Source organism: Chenopodium quinoa, unplaced genomic scaffold, assembly GCF_001683475.1.
Source record: "Chenopodium quinoa cultivar QQ74 unplaced genomic scaffold, ASM168347v1, whole genome shotgun sequence".
NCBI lineage: Eukaryota > Viridiplantae > Streptophyta > Magnoliopsida > Caryophyllales > Amaranthaceae > Chenopodium > Chenopodium quinoa.
This window is the reverse complement of record NW_018745000.1, coordinates 7,707,654-7,728,851: the sequence shown is the minus strand read 5'-3', so window position 1 is coordinate 7,728,851 and position 21,198 is coordinate 7,707,654. Positions and strand designations below refer to the sequence as shown.

Here is a 21,198-nt window from a genome sequence, read left to right as displayed (position 1 = left end):
TTCACCACCACCACTACCACCCCCACGAAACCACCACCACAACCAACCCCACGAAACCATCACCACAACCAACCCCACGAAACCACCACCACCCTCACGTCTTTCCCTCCTTTTTCCGGCAGCCCCCTCCCTAACCAAAAAACCTAGAAATCTAACATTCCCCTCCACCACCAGCCCTAACCACCTCCAACCCAGACCACCCCACCACCCAGACCCACCCCCAGATCACCCCACAACCCAAACCCACCTCTAACCCAGACCACCCCACCACCCAAACACACCTCTAACCCAAACCACCCCACCACCCACGCCACCAAGACCCACCTCTAACCCAGACCACCCCACCACCCACGCCACCAAGACCCAACCCTAACTCAGACCACCCCACCACCGATGTACCCAGACCCACCCACCACCGTAGAAAACCCTTTAATCCTAACCCACCCACCACCCCTTAATCCTAACCCACCCCCTTAATCAAAACCCAGAAAATCAAAATCAAAATCAAAACCCAGAAATACAAAATCAAAACCTAGAAAATCAAAACTCAGGAAATCGAAATCAAAACCCAGAAATTCGAAACTCAGAAAATCGAAAAAATACCCAGAAAATTCGAACATAAATCACCAAAAAAAACGAAAAAAAAGATGAAGAGAGAAAGCCAGTGGTTGCAGAAAGCCGTGGTCATAGGGAGCAGAACGCCGGTGGGATGGAAAGTGGTTGTGAAGGAGGAGAGAGAATGGTGGTGGGAGGGGCGGTGGTCGTGACCCTTGAGGGAGGAGGGTGATGAAGGGGGTGAAGGTGAAAAAGATGAAAAGATGAAAAGGGTGAAGCAGAGATGAAGAGGGTGAATGGGTGGTGGGTAGATGAGTAAATGGGTGGGTAAAATTAGGTTAATGATTTTATATTAGACAAAAAAGTTATTGTGATTAAAATAAGATAAGGGTAATATTAAGAAAATCTAAATTTTTAAGTAATGGTAATTTGTAATTTTTAGGATTTTTGTTTACTAAAAATAGAAAGAAAATAGAAAGTTGCACATAATTGTAAGCAGACTAAAATGCCAAAAGTTGCACATAAAAAAAACGGAGGTAGTAGTTTCACAAGAACTGTTTGGTAAGGTAATTTATCACAATTTTTTCACAAGTTAACGTAATTCAAAATTTTAAAAAAGCCTACCATATTAATTAATAGACTAAGGCCCTGTTCTCTTCACCTTAAAAAAATAATATTAAGTAAAAATAATTTCAGTTCAGTAAAAATCAGTTTTAATCAGTAAAAATATTTAAGTTCAGTAAAAATAAGTTCAGTAAAAATAATTTCAGTTCAGCAAAAATAATTTCAGTTCAGTAAAAATAATTTAAGCTCAGCAATAATAATTTCAGCAAAATTAATTTAAGTTCATGTACTTTGATGCTTTTTTTTACTAGGCTTTTTTTTATGTAAAATATTTTTTCCATATATTGCAAAATATTGTCGTACAAGATTTTTTAATACTTCACATATATTTTTTTTATGCATCACTTTTGTCTATACTTTTATCACATATTGTATAGTTATAAAATATAATATCTTTTTTTTTGTCAAGTATAAAATATTATGTTTTATTGATAATATTGTAGTCGGTGATATTTGGTAAATACAAGTACTATATTTTATAAAAGGGTAACAAAATTCATCGTAATAGCATACCTAATCAATTACATCGCACTTACTACTAATCATCAGAAATTGCTTTGGGTGAAGTCAAGGGGTATAGCTTTTCCTGGAGACTATTATACTCCCCAATTAGATGATGAAATAAATGACTAGGACTTGTCATAAGTAATAAAAACTAATGTGGTGGAGATTATTATGATGAGATAAATGAGTGTTTATTTTAATAAAAACTTTGGTCTTTCCATAATATGAATAAAATAATTTCATTTTATTTCTTTTGACGTATTATTATTATTATTATTATTATTTTACTATTATAGCATAACATATTTGGCAATCAGTTAGGGACATCGAGGAAGAAGATCATCATATGGACGTTGAATAATAAACTTAAATAGTCATATGCAATAAGAAGCAATCCTTGTAATAATATGATTATAATAAAGTTATGATTTTATTCTTATTATTATTAGTTTAATTGTTTTGGTATGTTTGGTTGTAAAGTTAGGCAATGAAATTAAAGGCAGTATCCCTAAACCTAATATCATATACAAGTATATCAAATACATATTCCCATAATATATAGGCCAACCATTTTTATATACGATATTATGTAAATTTAAATGGTTGGCATAATATATTATCGTTATATATACCAACTATATAAATTACAAAAATAGATTATTTTACCTAATATATATATATATATATATATATATATATATATATATATATATATTAAATCAGTAAAAATAAAATCTAAATCAGTAAAAATAAGTTCATTTTAGTAAAAATAACTTCAGTTCAGTAAAATAAGTTCAGTTCAGTAAAAATAATTTCAGTAATAATAAGTTCAGTAAAATTCAGTTTTAATTAGTAAAAATAATTTCAGTTCATCAAAATTAAGGTGAAGTGAACGGGGCCTAAATTGTCACATCAATACATCTTACCTTCTTTCTTTTTTTTTTTTTTTTTTCTTTTTTCTTTTGCACTTTCTCTCTCCATATTCAAATATTTTGATTTCTTTGTCTTACTCTAAGCTCATACCTAGGCACATTCATATCCTCCAAGTTCTTCAAATACATCAATTTAAGGAAGGCAGAGTTTGGGAATCAACATTTCATTTCAAATCTGGGAATTGAAATACTACTATTCAATTCCAAATATACTGTTTGGAACACCGTAGAAGTTTAAATTCATGAAATTTTATTTTTCTATGTTGTTTGGAAAAATTATGGAAGTTCAATTCTACAACTTAAATCGTTTAACAAAATTTCTTAAGAGAGTAAAAATTAAACACATCTCAAATTTAAATCTCAAACACAATCATGTTTCCTCAATATAACAAAGTATGAACATTTCGATCAATTTTTTGGGAAAAGTGATGAACCCTAACTTTAGAATCCCAAAACAATTTTTTTTTCCTTTATTTAATTTTTTTTTTTTAAACATAGTATCAAATCCAATTGAGATTTTGTATGTACATCTACTTTGAGGTATCAATCTGCATCCCTCAAATTCCTCCAATTAGAAGTGCGTCAGTGATGGTGGAAGATTGGTGGCTTGAATGCGACGGCAGTAGACATTGATGTTGTGGTGGTGGTTGTGAAAACTAATGTCATCGCGGTGGTGGAGATATGATGGTGGTTATGGAGGAAAGAGATTAGTAGCGTAGAATGAGAGATTGAGGAGAGAGAAAGATCACAAATTGCAAATACTGTCTTTTAGAAGAAGAAACAATCAATGTATGAGAGTAGGGACCTCATGGAATTTCAAATGACTGGTTATTATTTGTCATTTCCAATTAATCATTTATAAGCTATTTCTGATTACCTTAGAATTTGAACAAGTTCTATCATTTCAAATTCTTGGCTCTCCAAACAATGGAATTGGCCCAATTCCAAAATTTGAAATGAAATCATAGAATCCAAACAGAGCATTAAGATATTGCACAATAAAACATAAATTGTGGAAACTCAAAATTTTTCTAGTTTTTGAAATTTCTGCAAACTTTCAGTCAATAACAATTGTGCCTATTTTCTGAACCATAGTAGAATTTTCGTATTTTGAGAGCAACCTTTCTACATCTTTCAAAGTATTGTAATGTATTTATCTTATATTCAATCTATGTTTGATTAATGACAAAAACATCCAGAAACTAATTTCAATCTTTTATCTGGCTTAGTCAAGAAATCAACCATAAATGCATTGCACGCAAATAAAATAATTTTTTCTTTTAAAAAAAAAAAGTAATACAAATTGCAAGCTGAAGCTCCACAAGTAAAGCATAGAACCCAAAACAATTTCAAAAATTAAGCGAGAGCCAACAAAATGGAAAAGTCTACCAGAGGATATTGAATTCCAATTCAACCAAATTCTATAACACATAACCAGAGATTCAAATAAATGATGATAATACACTAATAATCCACAATATCATACTTTTAGATCATGATTCAAAGACATACAAATCAGCTATCAGGCAGTTTTATCGTTGCCAATTCAGCAGGTGGCCGCAAAGTGCAAACCATCTCTCTTGTCTTCCCAAAGTAAACCTATTCAGATTCAGCAGCATAACATACTAGCTCAGTAAAACATTCTTAAGTATACTTCCTCCTTCCCAGATTAGTCATCACATTGTTCCAAGTCTCCCAACCCAACCCTAATATTTACGGTGACCATAATAATGTTTACTGTATTATTTTCCCCTTCCCATCATATTCTGAATAATTTAAGGATGGCATAGCAGAAAATGTAATCATATAAACCATTACTGTTAAGCAAATGTAACAATTTTTTCTAGATATCCTATAGAAGAATGTGAGAGTATATGCACAGGTATAAAGCTGCCCACTTCAAACATAAACATAGAGCAACACGTCTAGGTGTGGAGTGGGTGCATTGAACTGGCATGTCCCATAAACTATCAAAAGCATCAAATTTTCAGTCATGCATAGTACCTGATCCAGTGAGTTTCGAAGCTTGCCTTCCAATTCTTCAATCATTTTTCCCATGTTACAAAGATGACCTTCGGCCACTGACAGTTGCATACTCATCTACACCATGAAAAGAAAACTGAAGTACAAACCTAGAAAAAGGATGTAAGTGAAAATTATGAAGTATTCTGGTATTTGCCCCAGTGATCACTGTATGATAATAACCAGTCAAACAGCTTAACATGACCATATCAAAGGGGCAACACAGTGTAAAGTTGAGATTATAATGGTCACAGTTTCCGTTTGCAGAACAAGTACATTACCTGTCTTCTAATAGATCCAGATAAGCTGAATGTCCCGCAGGAGTCACTATTTGTAGTCAAAGATAGCATGACAGTACTGGTTAAACAGTACCTGGCAGTTCCTTCATCCTCAGGTCCCACCTATATTATCATTGAAATAATTTGGTGCTTGATGAGTAAATGACATGGGGAACCATCTTTGGGAAAAGGAAAATGGTAAAATAAAATGAGGTTGCATAGAATTGTAGTTCACAAGTAGAAGATCAGTAGACTTACCTCAATAACATGGATGGCATCCCACTGTCCTTCATGCAAATAACCTCTTCGCCCATGACCAGACTTTGAACCATCTAATACACAGAATGAGTCCACAGGGCAGTCAAATATTAAAGACTAGTATGCATTATCCTCATAAATTTTGATTTGTCAACTTTACAACACCCCACCACCCCCCCCACCCCACCCCCCAATAAAAAAAAAAAAAAAAAAAAAAAAAAGCGCACAAGCAATAACTGAATGTTGAGTTATCCAATATATACATATATATATATATATATATATATATATATATATATATATATATATATATATATTTTTCTTTTTTTTTTTCCTCATTTCAGTTTAGGGAAGATTCACCCAGGAAAAAAGGTATAGAATCACCTTTCTTTATCAAGAAGCATGCGACAAATCCTTCATTATCATCTTCCCACATATAAACAGATGAAATTCCACCTTCATAATACCTAGCAATAAAAGATAATTTATTTCCCTCAAACCTTCTAAAAATCAGCGAAGAAAGAAGAAATAAATGGAAGGGGCCTTGAACAAAAGGACAAAAAAATACAGAAAGAATACTGACAGTAATTAGCATTGCCACTGAACTAGAAAACCAAGTACGAGGCAAGTAAAGAACCTCACTGGTCACAATATACAGCAAAAACATCATTGGCTTCAACTTCGAGGTTCCTCAGCTCTACAGAAGGATAAAGGCCATCCTCCAATGGTGGCTGGTACTTATTTGTCCATGGCGACCTATAATGAAAAAAGGGGAAACAAAATTGAATTACAGCTTTGAAACAGTGCTACAGAAAAACAGTTAGAAGTGACAACATTCACTAGGACAAGCATCAAGTCAACAGGCTAAGAGCTATGTACAGATTCACCATGGTATCTTAAAAAATGCCAGTATTGCAACTATGAGGAGCCAATGGAGTAAAATTCCAGTTTGTCAATGGGCTCACTAACCAGAGAGGCATGTTGAACACGTAACAAAGATTAGCTTTGTACTTTGTGCTATTGTATATCAGAATTGTCAATGAGCTAAGCACAAATCACTGATGCAATACTTGAATTAATGTTAAAGATAAAAATAAAAATAAAATAAAAAACGAGTAATACCTTCTACATTCAGAAGACATGTATATATGAACATGGATTACGCTGCAATGGAAAAATCTACACTACACTAGAAAGCATCACGAAAAGCCCCTAAACAAACTCTATAAATTTGACTTATAATCTGAATGGTCAACTCTTGGCTCAGACAACATACGTGAAAGAAGGCAGAAAGTAAGACAAGTGAATCGTAAAACATGTTTAAGAAATTAAAAATGTATTGATAATATAAAAGAGTAAGAAAATAACGTATGTCAGTTAACTTTTTCACCTGTAGGAATCAGCATCTCTGTTATATTCGCACAATATGAACTCCTTTCCATTTTCTTGATCACATAAAACCTGCTTCCGCAAACCAGAAAATAATCTACTTAATCTGACATCCTGGATACCCATAACATATATGACAGTATTGCGCAAAAGACGATGTGATAAAATAAAATAGCTAAAAGTTAGCAAGATACTCAAATAAAAGCCTCCGAAAGAGAATTTATACAAAATGAAAATTACTCAGTTTACCAGACGAAAAAAAAAAAAAAAAAAAAAAATCATCCAAATCAAAGTAGAACGTATAATTTCTGGCTAATATCATCCATAATTCTAACAGATTAATTATCTTTTCTTTGAACTGTTGGTATATTAACATGCAAGCTTCTTACACTCTATTATGAGAAAAGGACTGCCATGAATAGCAATATTCTCTAATGGCGCATAAGAAAGTTCTGATTCATTTCCAACCACAACTAGGAGATTCCTCATTAATTTTTTTTTCCCACTTGTTTAACATAAGCAAATAACTTTTGTAGGCTAAAGCAGTTAAAGAAGAACCAAAGCTTTAAGGATCCCGTTTGTTTTTGGGGGTGGTCCAGGATAACTCCAAAATGATGCTTGGAAAAGCGAACTCAAACATCTAGAAGTGGAATTAACAATCAGGAAGTATATACTCCGTAATTATTAAAAGTTTTAAGTTAATTCATGATCAAACACACTACTCAGAATTAGCATCCAATAGCATTGACTTTCAATCTATCAAGTACTTGTATATAGAAATTAGAAACCACAAGCAAACCCTGAACAAATCCAAAGGGCAAGAATAGTCGCAATAAACTCAATACATTGATTACAGAACAGTTAAAAGCATATAGAAAACCCCACTGATTCATATCTCTAAGTTATGCTCAATTACATCGATCGATAGTACACTCAAAAAATAATCCTCTACGGCTTGGTTGAAGTGAAGGGGTCGCAATGTACGATGGTGTTACATAAAGCAGCCCAAGATTGCAAATTAGGTTCTTTAGCGTAGGCTAGTCAATTTACTTGGAGTAGCTTTCCCGCTGCCCTCCCAGTTGGCTAAAGATCCGATTCGAGGCAACAAATGTAACCCTTTGTGATTATATATGTCACACCCATACAAGTTTCTTATTAAACCAGCACATCATTTCAATTTTGTTACAAATTCACCCATAAAATCAACAGCAAGTCAATGACCAATTCTCGCATTAACTTCTTACTAAACTGTTCATATCCAAACCCAATCAATACAACATTCTAAATACATTCAACAATAGATAAATCCACAATCATAATTCTGCATAAATCAATAGACAAAGCAAATCCCAAAACACAATATTAAAACCCTAAACAAAGATAAACACCCACAACCCAGAAAGTCAAAATCAAGCAAGATCAAATAAAACCCAACAAAATACATCTTCCAATCCATAAAAAGCAAAAAAAAATCCATGAAATTGAAAGAAAAGTGGATGAATTTCCAGAAACAGGGGTCAAAACCTGGAGAGGTTGATCGACTTGAGAGAGGAGATCAGAGGAATGCTCAGGCATGAGAGAAAGAAGAGCAGAGAGAGCGGTATCAGTGTGCTTAGGATGAATCCTTCGCATCAACCCCATTGCAGCTTCCATATTTTGTTTCACTTCTTTGTTTAGTGGGTGTTTGATCAACCCAGAAAATGGGCAGAAAGAGAGATATAGTAGGCTTTGGTTCGAAGCAATGAGCAATGTGGGTAGTCCAATCTCGGAGAAAATACCCTTTTGTTGCGTCTAAAAAGTAATAAAGGATCAGAGTTATTACATGTTAACTCGCTTCATTTATACGAGGTTGCAAAGTCATTTCAGTTACTTTTGTAGGGGTAAAACTGTAATTTTCCCTGTGTCCAAGTTAACAGAGTGAATGTTAGTTAACACTTGCCTTTTGTTACTCCGTTTTAAGTTGACCATGTGAACAAATTTCATTTACGAAGCAAGAAGAGGGTAAATGGAACTGTGTTTCCTTTGATTCGAGCTGAAGTAAATGGAATTATGCAAATCCTAAGAAATTTAGGGAGAAAGAAGAGGGTGTAGCGTTTAGGCAGCCAACCGTGGAGGTAGTTTGCGAGCTACGGTTTCAAAGGTAAGTTTCGCCTGTGTATGGTTCGCATCAATATATAGTTTGTAATTGTTGAAATATTTGCAGTGTTTCCTGTTATTTACATTGATTTAATAGATTGAATTTGTTTTGAGTGCTGAATTTTGCATTTGATGTAAGATTTTGTTTTGGTGAGAAGTTTACTTCGTCGATAGTATGTATAATACTGATGATGTTGATTTCGATTATAATTCGAACTTGTATTTAAGGTGTGTTTTATAACTAAACTTCACTGAACTTATTAGACCTTATTAAAACTTATTTTAGTTGTAATTGAACTTGGGAACTAAACTTATCCGATCTTATTAGACCGGCAAAAAAGTGAAAATAAGGTGAACCAAACATACCCTTAATCACATTGGAAAAAATAAAACCTAAAGTTAATTAAAACATAAAATGATGATAACCACTACTACCAAAATGTATGTTAGTGAGAATAAGCTTACAAATTACAAACCTTACCACCATAAAAGAAAAGAATACAGTAAAATGTTTTTTATTTGGTAATAAATGATTAACCATCTTCAACAAATGACTGGATTAGAAATATGCTTCGATCCTCCACCTCTGGTTAAGACTTACTTACAAGAATGAAAATATTCATCTAACACCTTTAAAGTTAACTTTACACCTTGGGGCACTATTCTCTCAAGGTTTGCAACTTGATTGCACACTCTAACGTCACTTGGTAGTGAAGGCGCCAAAGGCATGATCTCCACAATAACTTAAGGTCAATTGGAAGTCTGATATTTGCCACAAAACTCTAGTGTTTGCAAGCTTCTGAGGGAGCGCCCATTACGTCTCGCTATCTTCCTAAAAGGCATTCCATCAAACACTTAAAACCGCAACAAGTAAAAAAATTCAGCACACCATTACAAGGAATCACTGGATCCAGAAATTTGATGATATGCAGCATGTATAGGTTCATATGGGGCTTACTCAATAAAAATAGTTGTTACATAGCAGATTTAAGAAATTCATCGTCAAACCATTCCTTTTTTAAAGACTAATGCTCAATAAAACAAGGTCGGATCTATAAATGTACAATATGAACAACTCCATACTTTTCTACCCCTAAAGCATTATATAGCTTCCCCGGAGCACTTCATCTGAGACTGAAAAGAGGGGTGCCTACCTTTACAGTTAGTCTCTGTAGTAGAGGAGATGCCTCAATTAAGTCTACCCATCCAAGGAGGCTTTGTTCACACGACGCAAAGACATCGAGTTCTAGATGCTTTAGGTTTATCATAGCGGGTGAGTTATTGATCCCTAAATTATACTGCATTAAAAAGATACATTAACAAGACAGCAAGCCAAGCACATGCATTGGACAAAGCATTCAAACAAATTTCATGGAATACCTCATCGCATGGTATATCATCTTCATATAGTTGCATTTGCCACCTCAGATACTCTAATTGTGAAAAGTACTTTGAAAGGGACTTAGTAGCATATGCCACAATGTCTCCTGCCAATAATGATTCACCAATTGACACCTTCAAAAGCAAAGAAGCATTTTGAATACGCATTTCTATAGGGTTGCCATAATATATAAATTACAAGAGCTTTGGGGCCAAAATATCAATGGTTCTCTAGCATCGACTGTAATACCCCTCATGATTGCTTTAAAGGGAATTAATATACTACTCATACCAACACGATACATCTTCCTTTTATGGCGCCCATATACTAAGATACTTCTCAGTTAAGCGTGTTGGTTTGTGAGGAAAGTTGTTGGCCCTTGATGCGCATTTTGTGAGAATAGGCTCCACTCTAATTTGTTGGGGCCAGGGTGTTAAAACGATAGTTAGATAACTCTAAGTTTATTAATTGCAAAGGTGAGTCAAAAGCAATAACATGTCTCAAAGATCGTGATGTATCTATGCACAGATTCTCAAGGACCATGCAAGAACGCAAAATGCAATCAATATATTTGAAGTTATGTTGACATATTGAGACATAGAGAACGGAGGCAAGACTTAAAGACGACTATATGTTGTTGAGCAATACACTTTTGCCATTTATTAGGAGGTGAATCATTGCACATTCCATAAAGTGGTGTGGAGTTTAATTCAAGTCTTTTAACTTGTTTAGTCCATGCAAAAACCACCCACTATCCACATCAGATTGATAATATTTGTCCAAATTAAAAATCACCTTTAGTTCATCTATACTCTGACCAAGATTAGCTTCCAAAACTTGATTCACCCACCTCAAAAAGTTTAATCCTTCTTCGGGAATAGGTTTCTCATCTCCCAACATCCTCTTCATTGCAAGATAATCTTCAAAGATCAAGACAGGGAAACATCGCCACATGTTATCTCATTTATGAGAAAGAACACTAGTTCTTGCTGCTTCCTTCATTGTTAAGAAGGACATGATCAAGAACAAGAGATCATCTGACAATTGATTCAATTGATCGTTCGTCTTATAACACTGAGTTTACAATTCCTCAATTAATATGATTTCTCCAATTACAATAAAACTTTGGTTTCTCTAAACATTCTATAATTAACTCTAGTTTCTTTAATCACAAGTTAATTGTAAATACAAACCCCTTCAAACATAACACCCAAAATTCAATTCTCTTCATCTCCCTGCTTCTTCTTCTGCTCCTAAATAGCCTTGTATCTCCTAGCTACAAAACGTCTGATCTTTCTCTTCTTCCACGGTGGTAACCCTTTCTTCCTCAGTCAAAATATTACTCCTCTTGTTAGTGTCATCTTCAATCACATCCCTCTTGAGAAACCTAATCGAGCGACGAGGTTGAGGATAGGCTTGGATGCACGACACATGCTCGGCAGGAGTGGACACATGAACCCTAATATTTGAATCCTTGCTACCATATTTGATGGCGTATCGGAATTCCAACCAAGAAGTGACAAGAAAACAGGGGCGGATTTATGTTCAAGGCAATGGGGTCAGTTGACCCCACTTAATTTTGTAAAACAAATATCTGTTACAAATATTTTAAAGATGAAGAAATAATAAGTTATTTAACATTGAATTATTTAATATGAGAAAAGTGATAATAATTTGGAAAATTTGCCGAGAATAAAACGACTTTTGGCCAGTTTTCCAAAAATAAAACGACCTTTCGATTATTCCAAAATAAAATAACCTTTCATAAGCATCTGCTCAAAATAGAATAAAAAAATCGGTAACCTATTTAATAGGTTTAAATCGGACAAATGTTACATTGTAATTGGTTAGAATTTTTTGTTTTTGTTTTACCTTTCTCCTTTTTAAAAAGGAAAATTTGTAAAAAAAAACACCCTTTTAAATGCCTCATTTTGCAAGAAAAAACCTTTAAAACGATTTTTTGTTTAAAAAAACCACCACGATCACTTTTTTTATTTAATGAAATCTGGGCTCTCTTTTCCGGCATTGACTTCCAATTTCAGGCGTTGACCCATGAGTTTTCCTACTTGCTGCCACTTATTTTGATAATTGCACTCCCCTTTTTATTTTTTCACTCTTAATTTCCCTCCAAAGAATTTCTTCTTTATTCTCTCTACCCTTTCCTCCACGAATGCTCTGCAACACTATCACATCAAATTGGGTTTCTCTCAGGTCGCCATTAATACTATGATCATAAATTGATGTAAGTGTAAAATCATCAGCTCTATACTCGAAATGGTAAGCAGCATCCCTCACCCCACAATACCACTGTTTCACCACTCACACCCACCGAACCAAACCCTCCTGCCATTAACGCCCAAATCGCAACCCACACCTCAATTCCCCACCCAACACTCTCCATGCCACCACCTTCATTATCCCTACAACAGAAGTCGCAATTGACACCGCAGCCCACCATTCACACCTCTCCTAGCACCGACCCACCACCAGCCGCCGCACACAGCAGCAACACTGCCAGCAGCACCACCAATCGAATTCGGCAGCCCCGCCAATCGTAGCAACAAGCACCAATTCAGCCCCAAATCGATGACCCATTAGAGCGGTCACCCTTCATTACGACGCGGGCGCTTCTCAATCATCCAATTTCATCAATTTCAGGCAGAAGCAAAGAGTGTCCGCTCCAATGGGTATGAGCGGCCGCTCCGTTTTATCGGGTCCAATTGCACGGAATTAAAAGAAATTGGACGGCTGCGATTAACTTACTCAAATCACGAGTGAGATCGGAGATGATGGTGTTTGAATTGGAGATTATGGCCGTCGATGATGATGATGCGTGGATGATGATGAAATCAGAGCAGCAAAGTGAATGAAGAAGAGGGGGGAATTCGTGGATTTGATTGTTTGGGAATTAGTGGGTTTTTGTTTTATTTCCCTTTATTTTCTATTTTCTTTTTTGTTTTATCCAAAAGTAGGCTGCAAGTAGGATAACTCATGGGTCAACGCCTGGAATTGGGAGTCAATGCTGGAAAAGAGAGCCCAGGTTTCATTAAAAAAAAAAGTGATCGTGGTGGTTTTTTTAAACAAAGAACTGTTTAAAAGGTTTTTTCTTGCAAAATGAGGCGTTTAAAAGGTTCTTTTGGACAAATTTTCCATTTAAAAATATGGATTTTTAATAAAATAAAAACAAATTTATTAAAAAACAAAATTTTTTCTCTCCCCTCCCTTCCTCCTCCCCCTCCCCCTCCCCATCAGTCATTTGATTGATCAGAACCAGTGAACCTCGCCACCTCACCTGCTCATCCACTCCATACTTCGTCCACAAGCTACCACAACCACCTTCCCCTCCTAGCTTCCTTTGCGTTGGAAATCGATAACCACCACTACGGCGACCCCTTCACAAATGTAGCCCCCCGCCGACCAACTCTTTCCTTCGAACTCCCACCTTGACCTCGTCAAGAGCAACGGCGATTCTTGTGGGAATGGCGAGGTGTGCTGGAGGTGGTGTTCATCGACATGTGTGGTGCAGGTGTGGGGATGGAGTGGTGGGTGCGGTGATTTTTGAAGGACGAGTGAGGTAGTGGGTCAGTTTTCTGGTGGTTTTGGGGAAAGGGAGGTAGGATGGGTGGGTTATCTAGTGGTTTAAGGGTAAGGGAGATGGGATTTTTGGTGGTTTCCGAGAGGTGGGGAAAGGTAGGGCATTGATGGTGGTGGTGGGTGGTCAGTGAAGGGCAGGGGTTGATGGGGTGGTGGCTTGTTTTTTATTTTTTAATTAAAATCAATTCTTTGTAAAAGAACAATGTAAAAAAAAAAAAAAAAAAAAAGAAGCTACCATTCACATTGCAACACATGTCCAATTAACCTGTTAAATAAGTTATCAATAGGTTACATTCTATTTTGAGTAAATGTCTGTCAAAGATTGTTTTATTTTAGAATAATCAAAAGGTCGTTTTATTTTTGGAAGAATGCTCAAAGGTCGTTTTATTCTTGACAAATTTTCCTACAAATTAATGATTAATTTATCAATATCAATAATTTGATGTGTCAATAATGTCCAATATACACTAATAGAAAAGTGGACATTTGCTACGGTTTTTTTTTTCGGGGTATTTGCTATGGTTTTGAACCGTAAAAGTAGTGAGCATAGCAAATAAGGTAAACAATTTGCTACGGTTTAAAACCGTAGCGATTTTTTAATTTTCTGTTACAGTTTTTTTTAGCAAACCGTAGCGTTTTATAACTTTTGCTACGGTTTCTTAAGTATAATCTTTGCGTTTTCCTTACATATTTGTTTATTTATTTATTTTTTTACAAAAATTAGCAACCTGCAACCTATATATATATAGGGATATTTTGGATTTTAACACCTTACAAAAGGCTGAAAATGTTTTTTAACACCCCCCAAAAAAAAACTTTTATTTTAACACCTCCCAAAAATATAAAAGTTGGAAGTTAACACCAAAATCCATCTTCCGTTAACAGAACTGTTAGTGGGGCCCACCCCAACGGATATATTTTTAAAAGATCTGTATATAAGAACCATTCTTCCACGATTCTTGCACGATATATAAGAACCATTCTTGCACGATTCTCCCCCAATGAACGAAATTGTTGTTCTTATTGAATAGCAGCAGCGCATTGCATTGTTGCACGATACTTGAAACAATTCTTTCACGATTCTTCCACGATTTTTGAGAAGAGGAACAGATTGAAGCTGCTGAAACAGGTGAGTGCGGTCAATTGTTCGGTTGTTTGGTAATTATGGTTTAAATTCTCTTCAATTATTATTTGCAATTGTTTCGTACTCAGATTAATGGTTGGATTATGTTATGTACGCATCTAAATGCCCAATTGCGAAATTAGGGTTCGTCAGAAATTGAATTTGGGGCTTTTCGTATTATGAAATTAAAAATGAATTTTGTTGCTGTCAATGTTAATTCGTCAGTGTACAAATCTGACGAATGTGACTGTCGATCTAAAATTGATGCAGATTATGTCGTTTGTTAGCTCTTCCCCTCCTGAGGCCAGAAAATGTAAGTGTGGTGTGCCAATGGCCAAGCTCACTAGCTGGACAAGGGAGAATCCAGGCAGGAAGTTCATATCATGTAAGTTTTATGACCCAATAACAGAAACAAGGGGTTGCAAAGCTTTCGAATGGGTTGATCAACCTGATGGAACAGATTGGCAAACAGGGGTTATCAACAACCTGTTGTTGGATAAGAAGCTGCTAAAGGGTGAAGTTAATGAATTGAAAAGGGAAGTTGATGAAATCAGTGGCCAAAGGAGGTGCCTACTTAATGAAGTTGATAATTTGAAGATGAGATGCAAGGCCTTGAACGCTGACAGGAAGAGAATGAACAGGGAGTGCAATGAAGGGAAGGTGTCTTCAATCAGCTGTTTTGGTTGGGTGGGCATGGCCATTTGTATAGGTTTGTCAATGGGTGTAATTTTCCTAATGGCTAGGGGTGTGTAATAGTAAGCTGTATTAAGTAGTTATAATTTCTTGTAATGACTTGAAGTGTTATAAATATGTCTTTTAATCAACCTATTTATGCCTTGTCTAAGTTCCTATTTATGCCTTGTCTTTTAATCAACCTATTTAAACATGTGAAACATTAAAACATGGGAAATATGTGAAACACTAAGATAGTTCAAGTACAGGTTGACAAAAGAACCTTACTTCAACATGTTTCAATGGCAATCAAAGCCATGCAACCATTACAATTCAATATCTAATTGTTCAAATTTGTTAAGGGAAGCCACTAAAAAACTAGCAAGTTACATAACCAGTCATGAGTACATAATAAAAGTTTGAAATTGTTCAACAGACATAATGTTTGATATCCAGCATGAGTACATCACTGAGTAAGGTTGTTGAGGGATTGCAGCCTGGCCCTTGTTACAACACCTGTGGCTGTTGTAGGCTGACTTGAGGAAGACCTTGTCTTTCTTTTTGGTTGGCTTGAGGCAGGCTGACTTGAGGAAGGCTGAGCTGAGGATGGCTGACTAGAGGATGGCTGAGCTGAGGAATGCTTAGCTGAGGAAGACTGTGGCTGTGGGCGCTTGCTGAATGGCAGACAACCTTCTTGCTCTTGAGGAAACTTTTTGTTTCCTATGCTGTTTGGTCCAGCCCCAATTGCACTCTATGACATGCATATAAAAATAAAAAGTCAATGGAAAAGACACATACATATATAAAACAAAGGGGGAGTTGGTGTAATGCTTGTGTTACCTTTTTAGCAGCCCTAATCTCTTTCTTCTTCCTCTCCTCCACCATCCAAGGAGTGTTCAGTGGGGGTCTGCCTGCTGACTTTATCAGCTCTGTAGCTGGTGCAGCAGGTACTTTGCAAGTCTTGGCATAATGCCTATATCCCCCACAGTTGCTGCATTGCTTCTTCCTCTTGGTACTTGCCTGACCACCTGAAGAAGAACATTCTCCTGGCTCAAGCTTCCTTTTTTTGCTCTTTGGTCTCCCAGGTTGCACCTTAACAGAAGGGGGTAGTGGTTCCCTCATTCTGACTGTCTCCCAGTGCTTTGGGCCAGGCATTGGTTGGACAGCTGGTTCATAAGCAGACCTGTATGTGTCCATGCGTATGGGTCAACAACAGCCTCTATGTCACCCCTCATATCCAATATGCAGGCATAAGCATGAACACATGGAATGCCAGTGAGTTCCCAATGGTAACATGTGCAGGTCTCCTTGTCCAAATCAACCAACACCTGGTCATCCTTCAGCTGCACCTCAAATGTATTCCCTCTGGATGGCTGCACCACACAGGACCTAGCCACAAAGTCTATCCTCCCCAGAACATGCCTCACATATGGCACTAAGTTGTGTGTAATTGTTTTTGAATCCTCCCACTTTTCATTATTCCTGTTCATAATATACCTCCTCATCCATTCCATTTGGGTGAGGATAGGTTTATCTCTGGCAGGCCTAATGACTGCATTGAAAGTCTCACACATGTTGTTCAACAACATGTTGGACTTGCAGTTTGGTGTGAATGCATGTCTAGACCAATGGTGGGGAGGAATGTTGATTAAATACTCATATGCCTCTTCATCGAGGAATTTGATAGACTCCATGGCAATTTCATGCTCAAACTGACATATAAAAGCATACCAGAAATCACACCAAGCATATACAAGCTAACCAATATAAAAACACACCAACAGTCATATAAAAGCATAGGCTAGCTTCAACAATCAATAAACTTACAATGGTGGTGGCCCTAGCTGCTCTCCAAAACAGCTCCTTAAAGGTTGATCCAGTGAAGTTGAGCTTGAAGTTAGCCCAAATATGCCTCACACAAAACCTTTGCTCAGCTTTGGGAATAACATCAGCCATTGCTTTAATCAAACCCTACCAAATGCAGACAAAAGTATAATCATCAGTCAATCACATACATACACATGAAAACTTAGAAATTGAACCTAAATAGTTAAGAGGGAAACAGAAGCATTACCTTTTGCCTGTCAGACATGATGGTCAGCCCAGCTCCTTGATCATGTGTGAACATTGACATAAGGGATTCCAAGAACCAACCCCAAGTTTCCTGGTTTTTCAATCTCCACTGTGGCCCAAGCTAGAGGAAACAAGTTGTTATTCCCATCCTTAGCAACTGCCACCAGAATTTGCCCAGGAAAGGCACCCTTGAGGTGACAACCATCCAACCCTATTAAAGGCCTACAACCCTTTGCAAATCCATCTCTCAATGGCCTTAAACAGATGAACATCCTCATGAACAATGGTGGCTCTGGCCTGTCAATACCATCAACAACAACATTGCACCCTGAACCAGGGTTGTACTTCATCACAGCTTTCCCATAATCCCACACCCTAGCATACTGCTCCCTAGCTGAACCAAATATCAGTAGTTTTGCCCTACACCTAGCTAGCCATGCCTTATAGTAACTCACATCAACTCCTAAATCATTCAAAATCCTAGCCCTAATCTCCTTAATTCTCCAACCAGGGTTACTCCTAAACTCTTCTAAATACCTCTCTGCTATGTATTCAGCAGTAAGCATCTTGTTCTTCTTTACTCTGAAGCAGGAATGGTCTAAATTCAAGGTTTTGATTTGCCAAGTTTGCTGCTTAACAAGTTTTGATGCAAACACCTTGAACTGACACTTTACCCCCCCCACACATGTACAAGCAGGCATTCTACAAGTGTAGCTATTGAACTCACAGCCACATCTATATCTACACTGAACTGTAATCCTTTTACTGTCATTATGCAAGTAGTAGAACTCATACCTGTTTTGAATGGCATGAAGTCTTAAGGCCCTCCTCAAGACTGAAGCATTACTGAATTTCTGATTTAACTTCAACTTGATTGGGTTGTCAAAGTCCACATCAGCATTAAACCAAGGAGCATAGTCCTGTTCCTCATCAGATCCACACAAACTCCTTGAATCATCTGAATCAGCATCACTTTCTGGATTCACCTTCGGTTTTCCAACATCCAAATCATTTCTCAACTCTACTCTCTTATCTTTGCCAACCCTGTCATCTACTGCACTCTCCAAACCTTTCCTAAGGCTCTTGTTCACTTTGGCCAAGATCTCCTTTGACCCTTCAATATACCATTCCTCATCCCCTTCATCAAATTCTTCTTCACCAGGTTCCCAATCTTGTCCCTCATCACTCAAATCTGAACTTGAATAACCAGATCCTTCACATCCATCATCCTTTTCTTCATCAAACCTCAACACTTTAGCATTAGCTGAGGCTTTCCTAGGTGGACTCTCCTCCCTTTGTTCAGTTTCTGTCTTCTTAAACCTAGGGCTCCTCCTAATAGTCGATGTATTTGAACTTTCTACCTTCTTATCCTTTTTTTTTTGTCTTTGCAGGATTGGGTTGGGCCTCTTGTATGGGCTGACTAGGAGCTTCTGTTGTTACAAAAACCTCAACATACCCCTCTTCATTTACTGTCTCCAAAAGGCCCTTAACCTCTTCACTGTTAACTAGTTCCCTTTTCCCAGTGTTAAAGGTTTTCCCCTTCTGCCTATACCAACAGCTGTAATGCATAGGCACATCCATATCACCATTAACAAAACCATGAATTGCAGCTGTTCTAATCAAATGCACATCCAACTTAGATACTTGAACCTTCCTCTTCCAGTAACACCAACCACCACACCAACACAGCAGCTGCCTGTTTTTGGTTACTCTTTTAGGGACAAAAGCACCTCCCACTCTAAGGCAGATGTCAACCAAACTATCCTTGTCACCCATTATCTACCCACCAGTGAAAAACATATAAAACATATTAAAAGCCATGTAACTATACATGCACAATACGAATAAACAAATCCATCACAGCCACACAAACAAACACATAAAAAAATTGAAAATAAACATATACAAGCCAATGTAGGTGCTCAGTAACATAAATTAATCAACAAACCACACTTGCTAGTTTAATTAACAATAAACCACCTTAATTAATCTCTACTTTCAATTACGAAATCCAATTAACCTAAGTCGCATAGTCAGTTACAGAAATTGATTTATCAAGGCTTTCCTACTGTGGTCCCAAAATTTACCCTAATTACCCAATTATTGCAAGGTTTACAGCAATGAAGCACCAGTAATTGACGAAATTGCTATCAAAGGAGAGCAATTTTACCTTATTTTCTGTGAATTTCAAGCGGCTTTCGCACTTTTGTAGTTGAAGAAGATGATGAAGAAACCCTCCTGAGCTTATCTTCTCCAACGTTGACACCACCCTACACTCCACTTCTCAGCCAAGATCTCCTTTGGTTCAAAAGCGAAATCAATGAAGGTTCAGAAAGAATTCAATGCAGAAGGTTGCTGCGAATTCAATGAAGAAAGAAGTTTCGTGTTTTGCTGGGTGAAAATTGAAGTTCAAGCCAATTTGTGGGACCCACGTTAAATTTCCGTGACGGAAATCGTTAACTGGTGTTAACTTCCAACTTTTATATTTTTGGGAGGTGTTAAAATAAAAGTTTTTTTTTGGGGGGTGTTAAAAAACATTTTCAGCCTTTTGTAAGGTGTTAAAATCCAAAATATCCTATATATAGCTACAAAATGTGTGTTACAAAGTATAATTAACAAAACATTCATCAAGTATATTTCTAATCTAAATTCCAAACTAAACTAGAAACGACGCATGAAGTACAACAACAAGCATCGGTAAAAAACTGGGCTAACTTGTCTCGAATTTGGTCGATCTTTGAAATAGTGAATGACCCTTTTCTTGCCGTCTTGAAACCTAAAATAAGACAAATTATAAGAGAGGTATATTATAACATAACAAAAAAATAAAGGCATAGAAATTTATGGTATAGAAACTCATAAATAAGTACTTAAGGCATGGTTTAGGTGTACTTTATTCATATACATTAAAACATGGAAAATGGGAAAGTTACAAGTCATTTTGCCCATTTTGGAACCTTTTTAGTCTTATATGTACTCTATAAATTAGGTAACTTTGAATATTTATGAGATTGCAAGTCATAGAATCACATAACTAAGTACTTTAGACATGATTTGAGTGTTATTTTACTCATTCACATTAAAACGTGGAATTCAGGCGAATTCGAAGTCATTTTGCTAATTTTAGTCTACTTTGGTCTCAATAAGTCTATAAACTAAGTAAATTGGCATATTAATGGTATTCAAAGGCATAGACACTTATAACTAAGTAATTTAGACATGATAAGAGTGTTATTTTACTCATTCACTTAAACACATAGAAAATGGGCATGTTAGAAGTCATTTTGCTCATTTTGGGACCATTATGGTCATGTTTAGTTCCAAAACTAAGTAACTTGGTACATTAATGGTATTATTGTTCCTAGATACTCATAACTAAGTAATTTAGACATGATATTGACGAGGGTTAAATCGGTCGCTACAATCTAACTCTCAATCAAACAATACTTATACGAACACCCTATAACCAAGTACAATGGCAAATAAAGGTTCGGTCCACGAGGAACGAGAGTAATTGCAAATCAATCTTAAACCTAAGCTAGTTCGAAATCAATGGAAAATGGTGTTCTAAAATACTACTAATAAGATGGAATAAATCAATAAACTAAGACACTAGGGAGAACGGGAATCCGCCTAACCATTGGTAACTAAGCAACA

At 36.4% G+C, this 21,198-nt stretch overlaps 3 protein-coding genes across 5 annotated transcripts; 1 reads left to right on the top strand and 2 right to left on the bottom strand.

Moving 5' to 3' along the window:
* Positions 1-3,940: 3,940 nt before the first annotated feature.
* Positions 3,941-8,371, bottom strand: LOC110707573 (probable F-actin-capping protein subunit beta). 2 transcript variants are annotated; one of them, XM_021885597.1, is made up of 8 exons: positions 8,087-8,369; positions 6,564-6,634; positions 5,816-5,929; positions 5,558-5,640; positions 5,174-5,247; positions 4,919-5,038; positions 4,620-4,715; positions 3,941-4,214 (listed from the first exon to the last, which is right to left on the bottom strand). In XM_021885597.1, exons 1-8 carry the CDS (start codon positions 8,213-8,215, stop codon positions 4,131-4,133), a joined length of 771 nt encoding a protein of 256 aa, XP_021741289.1. In that variant the 5' UTR covers positions 8,216-8,369; the 3' UTR covers positions 3,941-4,130. The 2 variants fall into 2 exon arrangements, with proteins under 2 accessions (XP_021741289.1, XP_021741290.1); XM_021885598.1 differs by lacking the exon at positions 3,941-4,214 and having other exon boundaries at positions 4,620-4,747; positions 8,087-8,371.
* Positions 8,372-14,461: 6,090 nt separating this feature from the next.
* Positions 14,462-15,620, top strand: LOC110707572. The gene is made up of 2 exons (XM_021885596.1): positions 14,462-14,802; positions 15,067-15,620. The coding sequence occupies exon 2, from the start codon at positions 15,070-15,072 to the stop codon at positions 15,547-15,549; it is 480 nt and encodes a 159-aa protein (XP_021741288.1). The 5' UTR covers positions 14,462-14,802; positions 15,067-15,069; the 3' UTR covers positions 15,550-15,620.
* Positions 15,621-15,752: 132 nt separating this feature from the next.
* LOC110707571 lies at positions 15,753-17,619 on the bottom strand. Of its 2 annotated transcripts, XR_002508570.1 has the most exons (4): positions 17,543-17,619; positions 17,296-17,439; positions 16,309-17,180; positions 15,753-16,219 (listed from the first exon to the last, which is right to left on the bottom strand). XR_002508570.1 is itself a non-coding variant. In XM_021885595.1 (3 exons), exons 1-3 carry the CDS (start codon positions 17,600-17,602, stop codon positions 16,587-16,589), a joined length of 798 nt encoding a protein of 265 aa, XP_021741287.1. In that variant the 5' UTR covers positions 17,603-17,619; the 3' UTR covers positions 15,753-16,586. The 2 variants fall into 2 exon arrangements, 1 of the variants encoding a protein (XP_021741287.1); XM_021885595.1 differs by having other exon boundaries at positions 15,753-17,180.
* Positions 17,620-21,198: the final 3,579 nt, after the last annotated feature.